At 32.0% G+C, this 22607-nt stretch overlaps 2 protein-coding genes and 6 non-coding genes across 10 annotated transcripts in view; 7 read left to right on the forward strand and 1 right to left on the reverse strand.

The window, feature by feature from the left end:
* The window catches only part of LOC107436801 (actin remodeling regulator NHS), a 108382-nt gene extending 92435 nt beyond the window's left edge, over positions 1 to 15947 (forward strand). The window contains exons 5-6 of the mRNA XM_043048999.2: positions 4009 to 4319; positions 10353 to 15947. Coding sequence (XP_042904933.1) covers positions 4009 to 4319; positions 10353 to 13380 — 3339 coding nt within the window. The 3' untranslated portion in view covers positions 13381 to 15947. The remainder of the gene's footprint in view (positions 1 to 4008; positions 4320 to 10352) is intronic.
* Positions 711 to 783, forward strand: TRNAF-GAA (transfer RNA phenylalanine (anticodon GAA)). Its single transcript has one exon. It is a non-coding gene; the product is annotated as a tRNA-Phe (tRNA).
* Positions 793 to 864, forward strand: TRNAD-GUC (transfer RNA aspartic acid (anticodon GUC)). The gene has a single exon. It is a non-coding gene; the product is annotated as a tRNA-Asp (tRNA).
* Positions 1312 to 1384, forward strand: TRNAV-AAC (transfer RNA valine (anticodon AAC)). The gene has a single exon. It is a non-coding gene; the product is annotated as a tRNA-Val (tRNA).
* On the forward strand, positions 4989 to 5061 carry TRNAF-GAA (transfer RNA phenylalanine (anticodon GAA)). The gene has a single exon. It is a non-coding gene; the product is annotated as a tRNA-Phe (tRNA).
* Positions 5071 to 5142, forward strand: TRNAD-GUC (transfer RNA aspartic acid (anticodon GUC)). Its single transcript has one exon. It is a non-coding gene; the product is annotated as a tRNA-Asp (tRNA).
* On the forward strand, positions 5592 to 5664 carry TRNAV-AAC (transfer RNA valine (anticodon AAC)). Its single transcript has one exon. It is a non-coding gene; the product is annotated as a tRNA-Val (tRNA).
* Positions 15948 to 18541: 2594 nt separating the features above from the next.
* The window catches only part of LOC107436800 (uncharacterized), a 173025-nt gene continuing 168959 nt past the window's right edge, over positions 18542 to 22607 (reverse strand). For all 3 annotated transcript variants that reach the window (XM_043048995.2, XM_043048998.1, XM_043048997.2), the window contains one exon: positions 18542 to 20421. In XM_043048995.2, coding sequence (XP_042904929.1) covers positions 20279 to 20421 — 143 coding nt within the window. In that variant the 3' untranslated portion in view covers positions 18542 to 20278. The remainder of the gene's footprint in view (positions 20422 to 22607) is intronic.

Genomic DNA, 22607 nt, shown 5'->3' on the forward strand with positions numbered 1-22607 from the left:
GCTAATTATAAAAACAGTGAAAACCAGAATTTCCTATACTTTAATGTAATTCTCAAAATCATAAATGCCGCTGTTGTTATTGTTTAACATTAATTTATATTTATTTACTTATCTTCATTTAATTAAAGATAAATTTTTTTTTCATTAAAATTCTTAAAAGAAAATTATTTAGTTTACATTTGTGGCGCCATCTGTTAATGGACAGAAGGATGACTTTAAATAGTTATTATTTTCAGGATTTAAAGATACATAATGCGCTCTCCTAGTTGTGAAATACCGAAAATAACTTCGGAAAATAATTTGCGAATTAATTTGTTGAATATGAGTTTCGAATAAATAAACAGAAAAAACATAATCGGAATATTAAATCAATTATATTAAATTAATGAATGAATAAGAAGCTTTTTTTATTCTATATATTTATTATTACATATATTATACTGGTAATTTTGAAATTATAAAATAATCGACAATTATTTAAATTGTTGAGTTATTGTTGTTGCAAAATAAACGCTGTAATTTTTCCTACCATTCGTGTTTTTACCTTTTTTTTCTTAATTTTAGTATTTTAATAACCTTTTTTTTTTTACCTAAATATGATTCTTTGTTTTGCAATTATAGAAATGAATTAGATTCACTTTTTAAAATAAATACTTGTTTACTCATAACGTAGATCAGTATTCGAAAGCAAAAATTCATATTCGTAACGTGCCGAAATAGCTCAGTTGGGAGAGCGTTAGACTGAAGATCTAAAGGTCCCTGGTTCGATCCCGGGTTTCGGCAGATTCTAATTCCTCGGTAGTATAGTGGTCAGTATCCCCGCCTGTCACGCGGGAGACCGGGGTTCGATTCCCCGCCGGGGAGGTTTTTTTAAAAAGTTTTTAAGAAATTAATCAAGAATTTGAATTCTACAAATAATGATTAATTTACAGATATTTTTTTAAAATCATTTTTGCCGTTAATTCTTTTCTCAATTTATTACTGTTAATTTTTTTTACTTTTTTTTGTTAAAAAAAGCTAATAAAATGATATAAATTTGAATTTATTTAGGTTTTAGAAAATATTCGAAATATTATTTTTTTACATCGAATGCACTTATTTTCTTATTAAATGAGTCTAAATCATTTCTTTAACCAGAAATTATTTCTAAAATTTTTGATGAAAACCTTAATCTGATGAAAGCATTAAATATCCAACAGAAGATAATAAATATTAAAAATTTCTTTGAATGTTATCTTGACATACGAAGACTTGATGACCTATAATATCCTTGATGGCCAAACTTATTATAATACATTGCTCGTGTAGTGCGTACCTATGGTGTAGTGGTTATCACATCCGCCTAACACGCGGAAGGTCCCAGGTTCGAAACCTGGTAGGTACAAGCATGTAATTTTAAATTATGAACGAAATGTTTCTTTTTAAACATTTTTAAACTTTAGCGTGAAACATTTTTATTTTTTTTAATTTCATTATTTTTTAAGTACTTATTGTAGGTGTATTTTCAATAATCAATATATTTTTTGAAATAAATTTTAAGCATGAATTATATTTTTAGTATTATATTTAGAATTTTGCTTTTAATTATTAAAAAAAAATTTAAATTACAAAATAATTCATATTTTTTATAAGTGAAATTTTTAATACTATTTTTTATTTAAACTTTGACTTTAAAACATATTTATTAACACGTTCACACCGGGTGTTGCGCCTGAAAGCTGGACGAAAAAGAGAAAACACTGGTAGAAGAACTATTTCAATATTAGATAATATTCGGGAGTAGTCAGTTAATCTAATATCAACAATAGCAATTCACTGTAAGGAAAATTATCACTGCGAAGAGGCAATTCAATATAAAAATTGAATCTATTAAAAACAATTGGTAGTTATGGATTTTTATTATTTCCGGAAAAAAACTAAAAAATGAAATTTTTTTGTTACCAGTTTTTACTCCGGTGTGCCGCCCGATGAGACAATCTAGCGTGACTCACCGGTGGGTCACCCCGGCGTGAACGTGTTAATACATCAAGAAATATTTATTTATAAATTTTATTCCTAGCAGAAAATGACAGAAAATGAATCTAAATAAATTTTTAATTTTAATCGAAACATTTATTTTTTATTCACTTAAAATTTCAAGATTGAATTTTTTAGGTATGTGGCATTTTTGTACATAATATTGCGCATTGCAATATGTAGCATACGATACATGTTGTTGCTTAAAAAAAATGTCCTATTTGTTCTGAAATTCTATTTTAGCGTCAATAGCATTAACAATAGAGAGAAAATAGTTGTCAAGGCACTTTTCTCAAATCTGTCATGAAGCACTTAAGTTATTTTTTCAGCTGCACGACACAGTAGAATACTTAATTTATCTATATCGATTTTTAATTTATTAATTAGACGTTAGCTAAACAAAATTATTGTTTTCGGCTGTGCCTTTCTCTTTCATTTAATTTGTTCATTAAAATATGATTCTTGAAAATTTATCTCTATATCAATTTATATTGTCTTACCTAATTAGTTTATTAGACATTAACCAAACAGAATTACAGCCACGCAAAATTATTTAATTCTTTTTACCTTTCTTTTTTATTTCATTTGTAAAAAAATATGATTTTTAAAATTTATCTCTAAATCAATTTATAATTTTTTACCTGATAAGTTCATTAGACAATATCCAAGCAGAATTATGAAATTCTGTTTTTATGTAAAACACCACTTTCATTCCATTAAAATTTTTGAACTATACTTATACATACCCTCCAACTTATGAGGATTTTGAAAATAATTCTTTCTAGTGGTAGCGAACCAAAGTAGAAATTTTTAAAGCAAATGGATCTCTCATAAAACTTTTATCAGAACTTAAGAATCTAGCCATATGGCCTGCACTTTTATAAGTAATAGTGGACAAGTTACGCTAAAATGAATTTTTTTTTTAAATATTAAGACATTAACAGAGATGCCAACTTGATCAGCTTTGTAGAATAGCATTTTCTAGTGGTAACGAAATTTAAGTTACTTTTAGTTTACTATTTTCCCCTTTAAGTAATTTTTCCACCACTAAACATCAAAAATTATAAGCATCATATAAAATGCAACGTTTAAGCTGAAATTTATTGGTTGCTCTACTAAAAAATAGGCGTACCTCTCCTTTTCTCGCGAATTTTACCAACTAATTTGCTACCACTATTTCAGAATGCGGAGCAGTTGGCATCCCTGCATTAATTTTGCTACCGTCTGAAAAGAAGATTTCTGAAACTACGGAAATTCCGTAGCAGTTGGAGGGTATGCTTATAGATGAGTTTGACCACCACTACATGTAAATAATTGCAACAAATATATAAAAGCATAATAATCTTTCCTATATCGTATTTCAACATGGTCAGAATATAAATATATTTTTGATTAAGATTGTATTTCTTTTACTACCGTTTGAAAAAAACTTTTTTCGGATAGAGTGAAAGATGGTAGGCGGGGATACCACAGGAGGCTATAAATGAGAAAAGTGGTAGAAACTCAATTAATTTTTATTTATTTATTAAATCTTTAATTATTCAACCGTAACTACCACTATGACTTTCATTTCAAAGTATTAATATTTAGAGCAGAAACATTCCCTCTTAGTAGCAAACTCCAAAAAAATGATATGCTGTTGAAAGATGATAATTTTATTTTGTTCTGATAAAATTTCGAATTTTATTAGTCGGCACTTTTTGCATTTATAGTCGTCCATAGCAACCCTGTGACACTTTTTAAATTTCAGCAAAATTACCAAAAATTCTGAAAGCATTAGTTTGCAATTAACTACCATTCTATATATTTTGCATGGTAATGGGCAGTCCTGAAATTGTGGTAGAACAATTGTTTCAAAACCATCATTTCCTCCGCCATAATTTATTTATTATTTAGGCATCCGCGACTAGATATGGTAAAAAAATAAAATGGTAGTAACAGTAGAATGTAGTAACAGAGAATGAGTTCATAAGTTGATCTTTTTCTTTCCAGTCCAACCCGGCCACCCTCAAAAAATCCAAGTCTTCCTCCCTTCGCTCCAGAGCTTACAATTTCAATCCTATCTCCAGCCTCTCAGCTGCTATATCCATAGCCGCTGTCAAGATGAGGAATTCCTCCAGGAAACAGGACGATGGTCGATCTTCCAGTGGAAACTGGAGTGCCAGCAGCAGCACTCGGGCATCTGTGGATTCGGACCACCATCAAGCAGCCTCTCCAGTGGACGGCATCAGTAGTCCCTCTCGAAATTCGGTGGGCAAGGATTCTGTACTGTCGGACACTACTCACCAGGATCCGCACAATAGGTCAGTATTACTCCCCTCACATCCTAGTGGTACAATTGATCAGGGCATCTGGGCCGCGAAGTGATCCCTATCTCATTCATCATGAATTTAAGTTCAGTTTGTGCTGAGTGTTTACGGTCAGCAGGCAGTGAAGTTGCTGTTTATACACTTCAAGCACTTTGCTTGAGTAACTAAAAACAAATGGAAATAATAAAAGCTACTTGGCCTAAACTAGGTTTGCTTCAAAAAATTTAAATTGTAGTCGTCGTAGATGAGTAAAAAAGGTGTCAGCATAATTCATTTTTTAGGTTGATCGATCTCAGCAGTTGTGATTTTATTTTGCAGAATTTTAATTTTTAGAAAAGCTTTCTTCACGTAACAGGGCTAAAAGTATTTATGCATTAGGAAAAAAAACAAAACAAAACAAAAAACGCACCAGACTGGTGAGAAGATGATATCATTTAAACTTATTTTCGCGAAAAGTGGAATATCCATGACTACCAAGACTTTTTTTTAAAAACAGTTATAAGATGAGCATAGGACTGTTTTATGTCCGTGAGGAGCCTACTTGACCGAAGTGGTATCGCCCGCCAAACGCTTTGCGTGGAAGTAGCAGGTTCGAATCCCACTGTCACCCTGGATGTATCCTCCTGCTCTTCTTTTTCGTATTGGGCTATCTGTCCTTNGTGTGCCGAAATAGCTCAGTTGGGAGAGCGTTAGACTGAAGATCTAAAGGTCCCTGGTTCGATCCCGGGTTTCGGCATTGCTCTGCTCCTCGGTAGTATAGTGGTCAGTATCCCCGCCTGTCACGCGGGAGACCGGGGTTCGATTCCCCGCCGGGGAGAATTTTTTAATTAAGTTTTTTTTTTTTTAAATTACTCTAGACTTCTACTTTTAATAGGCTTTCTATTTAAGTTTTCAAATAATGATTTAATTTAAAAAAAATTTCTTAAAATCATTTTTGACATGAATCTTTTCGTCAATTTATTACTGTGTTTTTTGGAAAATAAATAACTATAATATAAAGTTGAATTGATTTAGGATTTAAAAAATATTTGAAACAATATTTATTTTTATATTGAATGTAGTTATTTTCTTATTAAACGAGTCTATATCATTTCCTCAACCAGAACTTACTAATTAGATTTTTAATTTGATGAATATTATTAAATATCCCACTGACGATAATAAATATTAGAAATTTCTTCGAATCTTGTTATCTTGGCATACAAAAACTTGATGACTTATATCTTTGACGACTGGATTCCTTATAATACATTGCTTATGAAGTGCGTACCTATGGTGTAGTGGTTATCACATCCGCCTAACACGCGGAAGGTCCCAGGTTCGAAACCTGGTAGGTACAAGATAGTATTTTTTATTTATGGGGAAAATGTTTCCCTTTCAACATTATACTTTAAACATTTTTAAATTTTGGCTTAAAACAATTTTTTTTTTACATTTGAATTTCATTATTTTTTAAATACTTATTGCAGGTGCGAAATCAATATATTTTTTAAAATAAATTTCAAATAGGAATTATATTTTTAGTTTTATATTTAGAATTTTAATTATAATTTTTATGAAAAATTATAAATTATAAAATAATTCATATTTTCTATAAGTGAAATTTTTAATATTAATTTTTTATTTAAACTTTAACTTTAAAAAATATTTATTAATGCATCAATAAATATTTATTTATATATTTTATTTCCAGCAGGAAATGAATGTAAATTTACTTTTATTTTCAATCGAAACATTTATTTTTTATTCCCTTAAAATTTGAAGATTGAATTTTTTACGTATGGGGCATTTTTGTACATAATATTCCGCATTGCAATATGTATGTAGCATACGATACATATTGCTTAAAAAAATGTTTTATTTGTTCTGAAATTCTATTTTAGCGTCAATAGCATTAACAATAGAAAGAAAATAGTTGTCAAGCCACTTTTCTCAAATTTGTCATGAAGCACTTAAGTTATTTTTTTCAGTTGCACGACACAGTCGAATACTTAAAATTTATCTACAGCGATTTTTAATTTAATAATTAGACATTAGACAAACAGAATTATTGATTTCGGTTGTGCCTTTCTCTTTCTTTTAATTTGTTCATTCAAATATGATTCTTGAAAATTTATCTCTATACCAATTTATAAGGTCTTACCTAATTAGTTTATTAGACATTAACCAAACAGAATTATAGCCTCACAAAATTATTTAATGCTGTTTTACCTTTCTTTTTAATTTCATTTGTACAAAAATATGATTCTTAAAATTTATCTCTAAATCAATTTATAATATTTTACCTGATAAGTTCATTAGACATTAGCCAAGCAGAATTATGAGATTCTGTTTTTATATAAAACACCACTTTCTTCCTGCTCTTTTATGGTGAGGCAAGGAAGCATAGCTGCCAACTCTTCCGGTTTTCCCAGAATATTTCATTATCATATTTAAAGTGGTAGTGAAACTTATGTTATTCCATTAAAATTTTTGAACTATACTTATAGATGAGTTTGACCACCACTACATGTAAATAATTGCAACAAATATATAAAAGCATAATAATCTTTCCTATATCGTATTTCAACCTGGTCAGAATATAAATATATTTTTGATTAAGATTGTATTTCTTTTACTACCACTTGAAAAAAACCTTTTTCGGATAGAGTGAAAGATGGTAGGCTATAAATGAGAAAAGTGGTAGAAACTCAATTAATTTTTATTTATTTATTAAATCTTCAATTATTCAACCGTAACTACCACTATGACTTTCATTTCAAAGTATTAATATTTAGAGCAAAAACATTCCCTCTTAGTAGCAAACTCCAAAAAAATGCATACTTGCCAACTTTTACGCATTTGGCGTAAAATTTTATTGATATATTTAAAGTAGTAGTAAAATGTATGCTTTCTATATGCTATGTATCTCTTGCATTTATAAACTTAGTTTGTAATGTTTTGACCACCACTTTTTTTTAAAAAAATAAGCATATATAATAATATGTAATACTTTGAGATTACAGCGTATGTTTCTGCCAAAAATTGTAATTTAAATTCCAATTTACTACCACTGGGGTAAATCATCCTCGAAAGGATTGAAGGTTGGCAGGTATGAAAATAATATACTGTTGAAAGATGATAATTTTATTTTGTTCTGATAAAATTTCGAATTTTATTAGTCGGCACTTTCTGCATTTATAGTCGTCCATGGCAACCCTGTGAAACTTTTTAAATTTCAGCAAAATTACCAAAAATTCTGAAGGCATTAGTTTGCAATTAACTATCATTCTATATATTTTGCATGGTAATTGGCAGTCCTGAAATTGTGGTAGAACAATTGTTTCAAAACCATCATTTCCTCCGCCATAATTTATTTATTATTTAGGCATCCGCGACTAGATATGGTAAAAAAAATAAAAGGGTTGTAACAGTAGAATGTAGTAACAGAGAATGAGTTCATAAGTTGATCTTTTTTTCTTTCCAGTCCAACCCGGCCACCCTCAAAAAATCCAAGTCTTCCTCCCTTCGCTCCAGAGCTTACAATTTCAATCCTATCTCCAGCCTCTCAGCTGCTATATCCATAGCCGCTGTCAAGATGAGGAATTCCTCCAGGAAACAGGACGATGGTCGATCTTCCAGTGGAAACTGGAGTGCCAGCAGCAGCACACGGGCATCTGTGGATTCGGACCACCATCAAGCAGCCTCTCCAGTGGACGGCATCAGTAGTCCCTCTCGAAATTCGGTGGGCAAGGATTCTGTACTGTCGGACACTACTCACCAGGATCCGCACAATAGGTCAGTATTACTCCCCTCACATCCTAGTGGTACAATTGATCAGGGCATCTGGGCCGCGAAGTGATCCCTATCTCATTCATCATGAATTTAAGTTCAGTTTGTGCTGAGTGTTTACGGTCAGCAGGCAGTGAAGTTGCTGTTTATACACTTCAAGCACTTTGCTTGAGTAACTAAAAACAAATGGAAATAATAAAAGCTACTTGGCCTAAACTAGGTTTGCTTCAAAAAATTTAAATTGTAGTCGTCGTAGATGAGTAAAAAAGGTGTCAGCATAATTCATTTTTTAGGTTGATCGATCTCAGCAGTTGTGATTTTATTTTGCAGAATTTTAATTTTTAGAAAAGCTTTCTTCACGTAACAGGGCTAAAAGTATTTATGCATTAGGAAAAAAAACAAAACAAAACAAAAAACGCACCAGACTGGTGAGAAGATGATATCATTTAAACTTATTTTCGCGAAAAGTGGAATATCCATGACTACCAAGACTTTTTTTTAAAAACAGTTATAAGATGAGCATAGGACTGTTTTATGTCCGTGAGGAGCCTACTTGACCGAAGTGCCCGCCAAACGCTTTGCGTGGAAGTAGCAGGTTCGAATCCCACTGTCACCCTGGATGTATCCTCCTGCTCTTCTTTTTCGTATTGGGCTATCTGTCCTTCTACTTGACAAAGGTTTTTACGCCTGCGAACGTGTCTTGTACCAATAAATCAAATTATATCCCCGAGTGAGTTAATATAATAGTCATGAACAGTTTATGATTAAACACATTTCAGCGTATATCATAACCCTTAATACCCAGCTATAATTGAAATGGTTTTACTATCAGTATTTCTTTTTTCCGTCTCACTTTCAGGACTATACTTGTGACTACTAATTTACTCGAAGCCTGACATTGTCCCGCAGTGGACTGATCGTTAAGACACGGCTCCCAGCAGATCACCGCAATCAAGCATCACTGACTGCGGTCAGTGTGCGGGTGGGTGACCAATTGGATCAGTCTGCGTAGGGACTGAGGGTGTGCGGTATTGGTCCTCGTTAAACTGTGCTACCGTAAAGTGCTCGACCTCGCGTGCAGGTCGTTGGGCTACCGAAGCAGGGGTGCCATCTCCTCTGCAGAGGATCAAAATTGTGATAGCATGTCTTCGGATCATCCTCAAGGATTCCCAGACAGTCGCCAATAGCCCATTGTGCAGCTCTAGTGCGACGTAAATGAACTACAACAACGGAGCCTGACATTAGGTGCATGACGTCAACAAGACGAAAAAAATCCGCATTTTTATCTCCTATTCTTTTAGCCTGCTTTCAAGCAAGCATTGTTAGGTGAAGGCAACTCCAAGTCAGGCTTATAATGATTGGATCTTTGCATCACGTGGTTATTTTTTTGCCTATCATTTCGAAGTAGCGTTTTTTAACATCAGAAATGTTATAAATTTTACAAGTTTTTTTTTAGGCCTATGGCGTCAGAAGGTCCTGTCTGCTTTTAGTCCTTGTGTAAATGGTGTGTAAGATTCAAGCGTGAATGTAACCATTCATTATTGGTGTTGAGGAGAAAGAAAGAGTGATTAAAATCATCAAAAGTCATTCTTATTTTCTAGTTAGATTGAAATGCGTCTGTCACTGTTGGGAACCGCTTATGAATTATTTTAGCCTCAAATCCGGTTTAAGACGATTTTAATTCTTCCTTTGATCTTTCACCCATTTTAACGTAACTAATAATAGAAGATGAAGAAAGTGATCATAGTAGCTTGAAGTTTCGGTTGGTTAATCAGGGATTTCTATGTATAGTGAGCAAGAACAAGCACTCAGAATAACTTTTGATCTAATAATCGAATTTTTATGTACTAGAACTCAAACTGAATGGTTCAAGGGGTGACTTCAAATACTATAGTTAATATGTAAACGACATTTGAAATTACAAAGCTCACAAGAACGTATTTTTTCTGAATAAACATATTTCTTTTCACGACAGATTTATATTCTTAACCTTCAAAACTTCGGGAATTGCCGCAATATGGAACTTTCTAGTTTCGAAAACATACGCTAGATGGCATTGGCAGTGAATCAGAACAAATTTGATACGGTTGCAAACGGTTAGGATTCCAAAAATTGGGTAGCAGCAGGGCAATGCTCATAAACCAATAAGACTTTTCCACATGTGTCAAATTTAAACATGTACCTTGATTTTCTGGACGCCATTTAAATAAATAAAAAAATGATAACAATAATAAACACAAACATCCTTTTTTTCAGATCCAGAGATGATATTTTGCCAATACAGTCTTTGACTTGCTCACCAGTAAAGCCCAGAAAATATCTAGGTGGATGGGAGGCACAAAATGGAAGAATTTCCAGCACACCAACCCCCGACCACACCTCCCAGTGTTCCTCAAGTACTCCATTGGTGCGGTCTCCTTACGTAGGACGCCGTGGCATCAACGACGACGGGGACTCATCCGTCTACTCAGTAGACACGGATGGTTACTACACATCCATGCACACGGACAGTGGGCTGTGGACCAGTGCAATCCCCACTTTGAAATCTGAAGACATCATCGCTGAAATGGCGAGATTTAGAGAACGCCAAGAATCTCAAAGTTCTGTGAGCACAGTTGATAACAGTAGCATCAACAGCTTTCTGTCTAAATCGGCCACGGAATGTTCATCGAACAGTGGTAGCTTAAAGAGAGAATCAGTAGAAAAGCTGCCACTGCCGACTGCCGATAAGGAACAAAATTCTAAACTGTGCCCGATGAAGTTGGAACAAGATTTGGAAGACAGCGACAAGTCGTACTCGCCTCAGCCTCAGAACGGATCTACATCAGAGTCAGATCATGAAGTGGGGGACCGGATTCGAGAAAAAACGGCCATCAGCGCGAATCGATATCCTTCCATGTGTGCTGTGTCACCAGAAACGAGTGATGATGAGAATTCAGAAATGAAAACGAAAACGATGAATTCGAAAGTGAACGTCATTGTGGCTGAAGTACATCGGGAAGACAACCGTCATGATTATTCCAAAGCTCCAAACCAAAATAAGACAGATTTCAAGACTGAAACGCCTCATTTACCTCAAAATAGTTCCTTTGCCCCCTCCTGGTCATCTAACTCGTCTACATCTATAAATATGTATAGAAGTGAAACTCCTGTTCCTTCAACTTTTTCTTCAACCATATGTCAGTCCACAGCAGTCAGTACTTCTACACCTCGTTCTGGCGTAAACATCACGACTTTTTCACCAGATTTTAATGACTCTGTCAGTCCACAACCTAAACATAATCCTAATGATTTTGGAAATATTAGTAAACAATCGCCCGTTAGGTTTAACAATAGTGAAGAGCTGATAGTTACCGAGCCCCCAACCTCTCCACTTGTCAAAAACAAATCCCTGATTCCGCTTAAGTATGCTCAAAGGATCACCGTGACCCCCATTGCTCGGAAAGATTATACCCCGGCTGGTACCGGAGTAACAGGGAGACCAGCTCCTTTGCAATATTCAGGTAAAGAATTACATTCACCCAAAATTGAAAAAACATTTAGTAGAAACCAAACTAAAAGCGATGGAGCATCAACTTATGTTTCTTTTAAAGCTCCTGACTCTCCAGCATCATCTGTTATCAGCGTTGTATCTTCTAATTCTGATAAGCCATTAGTATCTAGCCCAACAAATTCCCTTCAACGTCCCGTAGCCAGGGTAACTTTAGATCCCACTGGAAAAGTCGTTTATTCTTCCAATTCTCTTGAAAGACCTGTCAGTAATAGAGTCAGCCAAACAAGTGAGGCTTCACCCAGAGTTTATGCAACCATGCCAAAACAACAAAGTAATAACCATATCAATAAACCAAAAGAAATTTCAAGTGTTGATGGAAACGGGCAGGCTGCTTCAATAAATAAAGTTGAAAGTTCTGTTCCCTATCATCAAGATAATAATCCAACTTCAAGCTTCTCTTCTTTCAAATCCAATAATTCGAAAGATTTTACTTTCAGGCCTTCTAGAGGTGGAAGATTTTGCCGGTCATACTTCCCTTCGCACCTCATTTCAGCTAATTCTTCCAGAGGAGGAGGACATCAACAAGCTTCAAACAGAGCACCATATTCGCCAGCTGCGTCAACTTTGCAAGAAAACAATTCTTCTCATACATTACAAAAGCCCCTTGATGGCTCTACTGCACAAAATCATCCTAGGTTGTGTCCAGAACTATCTAATCACTCAGCTTCGAGGCCTACTTCTTTTAATCACGCCAGTTCAGTGCCAAACACTCAGAGGTCTGTCATGAATAACCCAAACCAACACAATACAACGACTAATTCAGGTATATGGCCAAACAGGAACTATTTCTCTCCAATCAACAATAGAGAACCCAGCCTACAGAAGCAGTCTCCCACAGAATCTTACGCCTCAACTCATATTACGCCCTATTCACCAAATCGCACTTCACTTAGCCCTCCAGATTTAATACCATCTGGTGAATCTCCACCATCAACATTAGACATTACTTCACCTGCCATGAGTAAGAGACTGATTCCTGAACCCAAATCGCCTCTGACTTTGACTCCTCCAACAAAGGAGAACCTAAAGTCTTTATCTGCCAATGAACTTTTCGCAATTATCCATAATTCCAAAAAGAAACTTAATATAAAGACTGATTCAGATAAATCTATGTCCCCCATGTCTTCGAGATCTGTGTCGCCAGCCTTGAGCCAAAGTTCTCTCTCCAGGTTGCAGCCTGTAGAGACAGGAATTCTCTCAAGGCGAACTGACGTCAACTCTCCGAACGTGTGCAATAGCATGTCTTCCCCTGCAACTAAAAGACTGAATGCTCTAGAGAAACCGGCAACCAAACCAACCAGTATGCGGGACTTTAAAATGCTGCTCTTGCAAGCTAGAACAGGGAGCACGAATGGCAATTCCCGGCCATCTGCAGCCGAATTGCTTAAGGTATCACCGCCAAAAAACTCGCCAGGATTATCGAATATCAGCTATAAATCACCCACGCCTTCACCTTTAAAAACGCCAAGCAACTCATTTATTTCTTCTAATCCTAATTACTCTCCGGGACATGGAACTGTGCCTACAAAAAGGATTATGAGGACTAGGTCGCCTTATTTATCTCGTTATGATTCGGCATATCCACCGATTATCGAAGATTGTTCAGAAGAAACTGAGTCCTATGATGTTGTGAGTGAGTGCCTTAATTCAAGTCCAAAGTACTATTCTACAAGCAGTCATGATACTATTACTAAACCCTCACCTGCAAAAGCTACTAGTACATGGGTTTAGTAATGATGTAAATATATTTTTAGAGATAGATTCTATGAATTGTATTAATTTATTAGTTTGTTTTCATACTAACATAGTTTTTTTTTAATTTTTTTTTCTGTGAATCTTATGGTTGTCTTGGGAAAATTTTGCAATAATTTGTTGTGGGAATATGAGCTAGATATTTTTGCGGTGATTCATTTGCTTTTCGGTACTATTTTCATTGCAAAAATGATAGTTCATTAGCCTATGGGTAAATTCACCATTTATGATTCTCGTATTTGCAGACTTTAAAATCATAGAATACAGTTAAAAAATTTCAGCAATTCTGATAATTTTTGTGAAAATAAGTAAATTAGTCTAATTGGTGTCATAAGCACTTACTCCAATATTTAGCAAGTTTCATTAGCTTAAAAAAACTTAATAAACTAGAAACTGGGTGTTACGGACGCAACACAATATGTTACGTCTATAACAGCATATTTTTAATTTTTTTTAAAAAATTTTATATATAAAAGTATTTGGAGTGAGTATAAATTATACCAAGACTTACTTTCGCAAAAATTATTAGAACACTCTCGGAAATAAAACGCTCACTTTTGACAATTCAGTAATCCTTGAGCTGTATTTCGTTAATTTTGAGAATCATTTCGTCACGAAATCACGTGATTTGTGACGAAACGAGGATTCTTAAATATACTACGCAAATGTTTTCTGAACTCGGAACTTCATCGCCTTGGGTAATTGTTAACTAGACGATCGAAACTAGAATGACGAAATATTTCTTTTCTTTTGACGAAATTCGTTCCCTCTAAGAAGTGACGTTTGTTATTTCGTCACTTTGACGAAATATTCGCTCGGAGCATGTACCAGGAAACGGTTTTGTCGAAAAACGGAGAAAGTTTCGTGAAATTTGGGTATCCATTTTTTACAGCGAACAGCACGAATTTTATAATTGTGCTATAAAACTTTAAAAGTGAAAATACGACATTCGTAAATGGTGGAATTGCTCTGATGTTGTGAGTTTTTTTTCTTTCTTTTCTCCTCAGATGACGTTATTGGATTCATTTTTTGCTTTTCATAATTTTCACTTAAACCATTAACTAAGCTATAGTAAGTACAGTAGAACCTCGCTAATCCGAACTAATTGGGATCTTTGCCTTAAAGTTTTTAATTTCACAGTCGTTTGGCAAATTTGTACAAAATATTTTTTTTGTCAAGCACAGATGAAATAACATATATCTATTTTAGAAATCTTTCAGATTGATTGTACCATTCAAAGATTTTTAACTGCATAACAAATCAAAATAGACTGATTTTATATGATGTTATAATCTTTAAAAACGAAGACTGGTTATTTCGATAACTCAAAACATAGTCACGAACTATTTTTTATAGAAAATGTTTACACTAGTTTGAATGTCTAATAAACGAAAGCTTTTTGCCCAACTCAATGCCTTAAAACAATTGTTAAATGAATTTTTGTATTTAATTATTATGTCATTGGATTGGCCTTAAGGTATTTTAAACAAAGTTATATACATGTTTGATGAGTAATTCATACTTTTAGAATTACAAAAAAATCAGACTGAACCATGCTTGCCAACTTTTGCTATTAACGAGACTGATTTTATAAAGTGGTAGTGAACGGGAATTGAATTAAAGAATTTAAAAACAAACAAACAAGGTCTTAGACAGATCACTCAACAACTACATATAAGACTTTTATGTATGTGCTGTTTTTCGAAAGCTCCATCATCATATGAAATTATGCATTTTTTTGCAAATAATATGCTACTTTTATAACTGCTGTGAGTTTGCAACTGTTAGGTCGAGTTTAGTCTATCTAAAGCCAGCGATGTCTATGCTCATCGGGAAAATGGCGCAAAACGTCAATATGGAGAAAAAAAATTTATTCAAAAACTTACTACAATGGTGCATTATCTGCCAAATTGGCGATTTTTAAAAATGTTTAATAACTTTTATAATAGTTAAGTTATTTGTCTGTACTAAAGCACATATAATTCTTCACGGCAAGATTATATATATACATAATTTAAAATCATCGCATTGTTTCAAGCGTAAGGCACTAAAACTATGGCGTTTTTATTTTCCTTGGCGACAAAGCTTCGAAAAACAGCGCTAAAAAAGACGGCCTGAATACGTCAAAACCTGTTTGACTGCTGTAGAAAAGGGCATAAAGTTAAAGCAGTAAAATCAGGCAATAAAACTGGTTTTGATTTTTTTTTTTATCTTGAGCTTAGAACTCAACAGATTTCAATAACTTTCTGTGCTTCCCTCCTCTAAATACTAATTTGTGACATCTAACTTCTTTACTTTTTTTACTTCATTTTTGAAAGAAGAATCTAAATATATATGTTAAGAGCGGTCGTTGCAAGATACCCTGTAAATCGAAAAACTTGTCAGAAAACATATTAAGGAAATTATAGCTAAATAAACCTTGTATAATTTTGCAATGTAATATTTTTAAAAACAGTATTTAGAACTTGATTATTGTGTTGAAGGTTTTGAATGCATTTACATTCCTTATTTATTTTGTGCTTAATAAATATTATTAAAAAAATTAATGTTTCTGTTTATTTTTGATGCCAAGAAGTGTAACCTAAAAAAATCATTGGGTATTTTTGAGTTTTCACTTGATAACACCATTATATACAGAAATATCTAATTACCTACATAAAGTTTTTTTTTGTAATCATCAAAACTACTTTCCTAAGTAAAATTGAAAGTGTGGCTTACAATTATGTTGTCTTCAGCCTTTTCATATGTAATCATATAGTCAGTGATTAGAAGTATATGGTCACTACCCAGTTAGCAAAATAAGGTTTATTTTCACTCAACAAAAACCTTTTAATGTAAACCTAAAAAGGTTTGCAATACGGTTTACGTGTAAACCTTATAACCTTAAAACGAGATCTGTGACAATTTTCTCTATTCAACCCACATTACCCTAATCCAGAACCCTGAAAAACAACCTTCTATATAAAAACCTTAAATCGAGGTTGACTTAGGGTTTTCATGCGTGAAAAAAATCCTTTAATAAAGTTTGTGTCAAGGTGAAAATAATCTTAAATGTAGGTAATTATAAGGTTTATTTTCGCAAAGTCTTGGTAGGCTCTGATAAAATCCACCTTGCCATGAAACTTTAATGGACGATGCAATTCGATCCTATCGCGAGTGTGACGTCATCTAAAACGTCATTATGGACCTAAAAGTGACAATACTTTTTCAAAAAGCTTTGAAAAATAATTGCTAATTCTTTTAAGATGAAAGGTTTGAAACTGAAATAAGGTTTGAAAAAAGGTTTTTAGTACAAACCTTTTCTTGACAATAAAAAGAAAACTCCGACACAAGAATCCAGTATAACTAATATATTAATAAAATGTGGAAGTCGAGGGACGGAAAAAAAAATGTATTTGAAGAGTTTCAGATGACAAGAACTCTGAATACAAAAAAAATTCCTCAAGAATATTTGAATTAAAAAAATTTTACAAAATGAATACAAAACGTTTAAAATGGAAACTATGTTTAATCTACATCCTTTCATTTGAATTTAATTCCAAAACTAGATTACTGCAGTAAATGTCAAAATTGAAGAAAAAAAACCAGGGGAGGATGTCTTCTTAAGTAAGCATTAACGTAAGTAACATACTTTCTTAAGCAAGCATGGGAGGGGAAATTGCAAAATTTTCTAATTTTGCCCTATATCTTCGCATGCTTAGGTTAACAATCTCCCGTCATTATTCAAATTTAAGAATTAAATTCAAATCAAAGATGTCCATCTTTGAATAAAACAAAATGGGCCCTTGTTTTTTTATTCCTTCTATAAAATTTTAAGTTGAATATTCCTTAGGAATCTTTTGAGTTCAAAACTGCTGATCTCTAATACTTTTTATTAATTTTTTTTTCTTTTTCTAACTTGAAATTTTATTCCAAATTTAAACTTTTTTTTTGTGTGAAATTTCTTGCTGCATTTTTCACTTTAAGTAATTGTAATATTTTACATGAACATAGCTCATACTCTGATTGTCAGTAAAAATAAGCAAATCACAAACTTCACCCTCCCCCCTGCCAGGAGCTAATGCATAACTATCAACATGGATAGGAAAAAAAATCCAGTAGATTTTACAAAATAATATAAATTTTATGATAGCTGTTGCATAATGTACTAAATATTTTACACATAGGGATTTTTATAGTTACCTAAATAGAAAAATTGCAATATTTCCCAGTTATGAATGACATTCAACATACTTGAAATGCTATGTATTATACTCATAATTTCGAATACTAAAAGGCATTTTAATTCAACAAAGATAGTTAAAAGATTTTTTTAAATTAATTTAATAAAAGCAAACTGAACATTTTATAACAAAAAAAAAAAAAAAAAAGCTTTGAACTGAATTCTATAAAAAGAGGCTCACTTCATTATGTATTAGTAATACTTATTTAAATATTCAAGCAATAATCTGTACAAAAATTCTATTTCAATAGGGATTTTTTTTAGGAAACTTACTGAATTTTAGAGAATTTTCTGAAATGCGCAAAAACAAGGAGAATTTTAATTAAACCAGTAGAAACTTGAAAAATCCAGTAGTCTTCTGGAAAATCCAGTAGAGTTGGCAGCTAAGCTAATGTAATATTTGAGCAGTAATGTAATACTGAATTTTAATTAAACCAGTAGAAACTGGAAAAATCCAGTAGAGTAGTTGGCAGCTAAGTTAATGTAATATTTGAACAATAATGTAATATTGAATTTTAATTAAACCAGTAGTTATTGGAAAAATCCAGTAGAGTTGGCAGCTAAGTTAATGTAATATTGAATTTTAATTAAACCAGTAGAAACTGGAAAAATCCAGTAGAGTTGGCAGCTAAGTTAATGTAATATTTGAACAGTAATGTAATATTGAATTTTAATTAAACCAGTAGTCTACTGGAAAAATCCAGTAGAGTTGGCAGCTAAGTTAATGTAATATTTGAGCACCGTTAATTCATAAGTTATGCACCCTACATTTTTAGGTCCGTCTAAAATAAGAAAAGGAGAAATTAGCTTTATACAAAGTAGTATTTGAAATATTCACCTGATCATATTTTTTTTCATTTTCTAAGTAGTGTGGGTAATTATGAAGCAGTATTACGTGCATAAAAGAAAGAGAAAATATTTTATTGTTAACAAAATATTTTTTATTTCATCTCTTACATCCACACAAGATATTTACAAGCAATTTTCTCGCATAAAACATTTATATAAAATAGCGATTAAGTATTACGTTAATCTGTACAAAATTCCAAGTATTCACAAACATTGAGAGTACATCGATGAGAAATTATTATACAAATATAAATTAGATTTATACAAAGACAACATTAAAATGGAACGGTTGTTATGTAAAAGATTTTACAAATAAACGCATGATAAAAAAATAATGAAGCAAAGGCTATGTTAAAAAAAGTTAATTTTAAATCACAACATTTACAATTCTTGGACGGAAATCTTTTTTTCATGTCAAAGCAGTTATTATTTTACAGATAAGTTGATGACGATTGCATTATAAACAAGATCACAATAACGATCAGATCTGAAGAAATTCATAAACATGAGTAATAATCGTACAATATATACATTATAATCAATGCAAATTTCATTTAAGAATTAAAATGATTTAATTCATATAATCACACTCATATGAATCATTAAAATGTAAACAATTACGGATGAAACGGGTATAGAATATTGTATACAAATAGAAAACTTTGCCACAAACACTTAGACTTGAATATACATTTATCAAATGAAGTTGCTAATAATGCATTAAGAAATATTTGTTTTTTTAATTAATGGCAAATTGAGCACTTAAATTGGGAATATTAAAAACTTGTCATTTTTTTAAAAATGTTTATAATTTAGACAAGTAAAATTTTTATTGGTCAAATTGATTATTTCATTTACAGTAAAGTACAAATTAGCAAATAATCAAACATGCAGATATTTTCTAATAACCTACATATATATAAATGTTTATGTTTTCATGTATTTCATTTGTTTTAGCAGTATATTGAAAACAAAATTGGAAATTTAAAAAAAAAGAAAAAGAGATTTAGGTGTTACAAACAAATTAATCAATCAACAGTCATCTGTCGTTTTTATTAAACCATTTTTTTTCCCCGAAGTTGCTAAAAAAATTTTTATAACCAAAAAAAAAGGAAATTAATTGCAGTAGTTTGAATAATTTGAATACATAAAATCAAAATATTAAAAAGCAGCAACCTGAGGTTTGTAAAATATTACAGAGGAAATTTACTAGAAAAACAAAGGTCATGAATTTTATTAGTATGAAATTATTTTGATCTTATTGCTCAAAAGTAGTAGGAGAGAGGAAAAAAAATTTTTTTTTTTCCATAGCAACTAAAAAAAAAAATTGTTTTTTCACATAAAACTTATCTAAATCCCATAAAAATTTTAAGAAACTATGATTTATGCTAAAAGAAAAGGACAAATTTCATTCATATTATTTGGTTAATTAGTACTCCACTGTAGTTATTCATACTTTAGCTAAAATCTTAGATTATTCTTACAAGCAAAGAAATTTTTTTTAAAATCTAATGTCTACATGCATACTAAGCTTGTAAAAAGAGCTCACAGATGATGCACAATCTCGACAATAAAATATATTTTTTTAAATATAACTAGCAAGCATTGTCAATTGCTACTAAAAAATACCGTAATAAAAAAAAAAACGAAACAGAATTTTTGTGGACTCTTGATTCTCGATGACAAACTAATTTCATAAGAAACTGGTGAATAAACAACTAACTTCAACCAGCTCAGTTTAAATGGTTAAAATAATCTTAACAAAACAAACAACTTTGTACTAAAACAAAATTTCAGTTTTCTTTCTCAGCTGAGGTGTGAGTGTAAAGTTGGTCTCAGTGGTAAGCAACCGTCTACCCACATGTTGGGACTCTCTAGCATGGATTGCCAGAGGGAGGACTCGTCTCTTCTAGAATCCATCCAGTCAACTGGTACACCATGGTACAGACCTTTAAAATAATAAAACGACACACCATTAGATACAATACACAACCCAGAAGCGATTAAGTTAAATCATTAATAACACATTTAAAAAAAAATTATATCATTATAAATTTAAATCACTGATATTTTCAAAACAAGAAACTCTAAATAAATTATATGTAGAATGATGTTATATGTAAAGAGATGCCAAGTATAAATTCTAGAACTAATATTTTTAAATAAAAGATACAAGATTTTTATACAGAAATGTGATCGATGAATTCATGAAACCTTTAGACCTTGGATTTCTGGAGCACAATCATGTATGACAACAGGAGCAATGTAGTAATTCAAAAGATATCATGCACGTAATCATGTAATTAAGATTGCACAACCTTTGTTAGAGAAGGGTTAGAGTAAAAAAAAAAGTTGCTATTAAAACTGATGAGAGTAAAGCATCCATGCAACAACCAGTTGTTGATCAATGGAGTCATGGAGGTTAAGATTTGACAATGACTACACAGCGTCTTAAGGGGCCTTTTGCCTCCTGGCCTACTTAATTGTCTAAGAGGTGGAAAATTCACAGGGTGAGTAGCCAAAATATTCGACAGTTTTTGACAATTGACGGTTTTATCCTGCTTTAACCGTCACGTCAAAAAAAATCTTTTGGCATTGTTTTCGACAATTGTCAAAAATCATGCAATTTTGAATCGTGTAATACGAATGGCGTTTTCATACACTATGGACCGACAATATGCCGAAATAAATTGGGGTTGAATTAATTATGAAAACGTTGAATAGAACAATGTGAACTGTGTCCTTTTGCATAATTCGAAGTGAAAATCATAGTGAAAGAAAATCTCATTTTGCAAAAGGGAAAATTAAGTACTTTTTAAAAACACCCAATGAAAAAAGCACCTTTAAGGGCTTTTAAAAGCGAAAATCTTAAATAAGCACCTTTAAGCACTTTTTAAAAACGCTACGCACCCTGATTCAAAATATGTTTTAAATTGTTTCATTTATTGCATGTAAATACAAGGTATAAATGTAAAATACAAGGTTGTCATCCAATCGCAATTTGAGATATAAAGTGTGCAATATTTTAATTATTTTTTCACTTTTTTTTGCAACAAAATTATAGTAATACAATTCAATTAGTAATTTTGAATGGTAGTTAAATAAATAGTACACACTTGTCAATTTTCAGATCTTTGATAAATATTTTTGCCTTTAGAGAATCAATGTTAACAGTGCTGGAAGTTCAAAATATAAAAATTAAGGACACAATTTTTCTCCAAACTTAAGGACAATTTATGGATGCTGATTCTCTAATGGGAGCAATTAGTACAATATCGCCATGAGGTCGCAGATAAACAATTGGTGATAGTTTTAGTTCCAGCACTTAAGTGAGTAGCAAAATACAGGGATTCTCTAGTGAAAAACCTTAGAGTGTGATATGGGGGGAGATATGAGCTTGCTATATATTTCTCCCACATCGAATGCTTTTATGCTATAAAATCAAGAGTAACTGTCTCTAACACTGGAAATAGATTAATATCATACTTGACGAGAAATGAAGACACTACTGCTCATTTTGTTATTTACTTTGCTTCATGGCATATAACATAATGTTTGAAATTTCTTTAATTCTTTTTTAGATTTATTAATGGNAATATCGCCATGAGGTCGCAGATAAACAATTGGTGACAGTTTTAGTTCTAGCACTTAAGTGAGTAGCAAAATACAGGGATTCTCTAGTGAAAAACCTTAGAGTGTGATATGGGGGGAGATATGAGTTTGCTATATATTTCTCCCACATCGAATGCTTTTATGCTATAAAATCAAGGGTAACTGTCTCTAACACTGGAAATAGATTAATATCATCCTTGACGAGCAATGATGATATTAATCTATTCCAGTGTAACTTCACAAATTCCAGTGTTAACTTCAACAAAAATTTGGAAAATAACAAAAACAGGACATTTATTGAAATGTTTAATAATTAAGGACAGCTTTGAGCCCCCTATTTAGCCTTGTACAAATCAGTCTTAATCTGTTTAAACTCTAATAAAACAAATTTGAAAAACACATTTTTAGTTATAAATTATAAACTCATAATCAAAAATCACATAATTTTATTGTTTTACATTATTGAAAAAAAAATCTATAGACATTCTAAAAATTACTAAGCACTATTTCGTTTAATCTGATA

This window comes from Parasteatoda tepidariorum, chromosome 9 (genome assembly GCF_043381705.1).
Source record: "Parasteatoda tepidariorum isolate YZ-2023 chromosome 9, CAS_Ptep_4.0, whole genome shotgun sequence".
Lineage (NCBI taxonomy): Eukaryota > Metazoa > Arthropoda > Arachnida > Araneae > Theridiidae > Parasteatoda > Parasteatoda tepidariorum.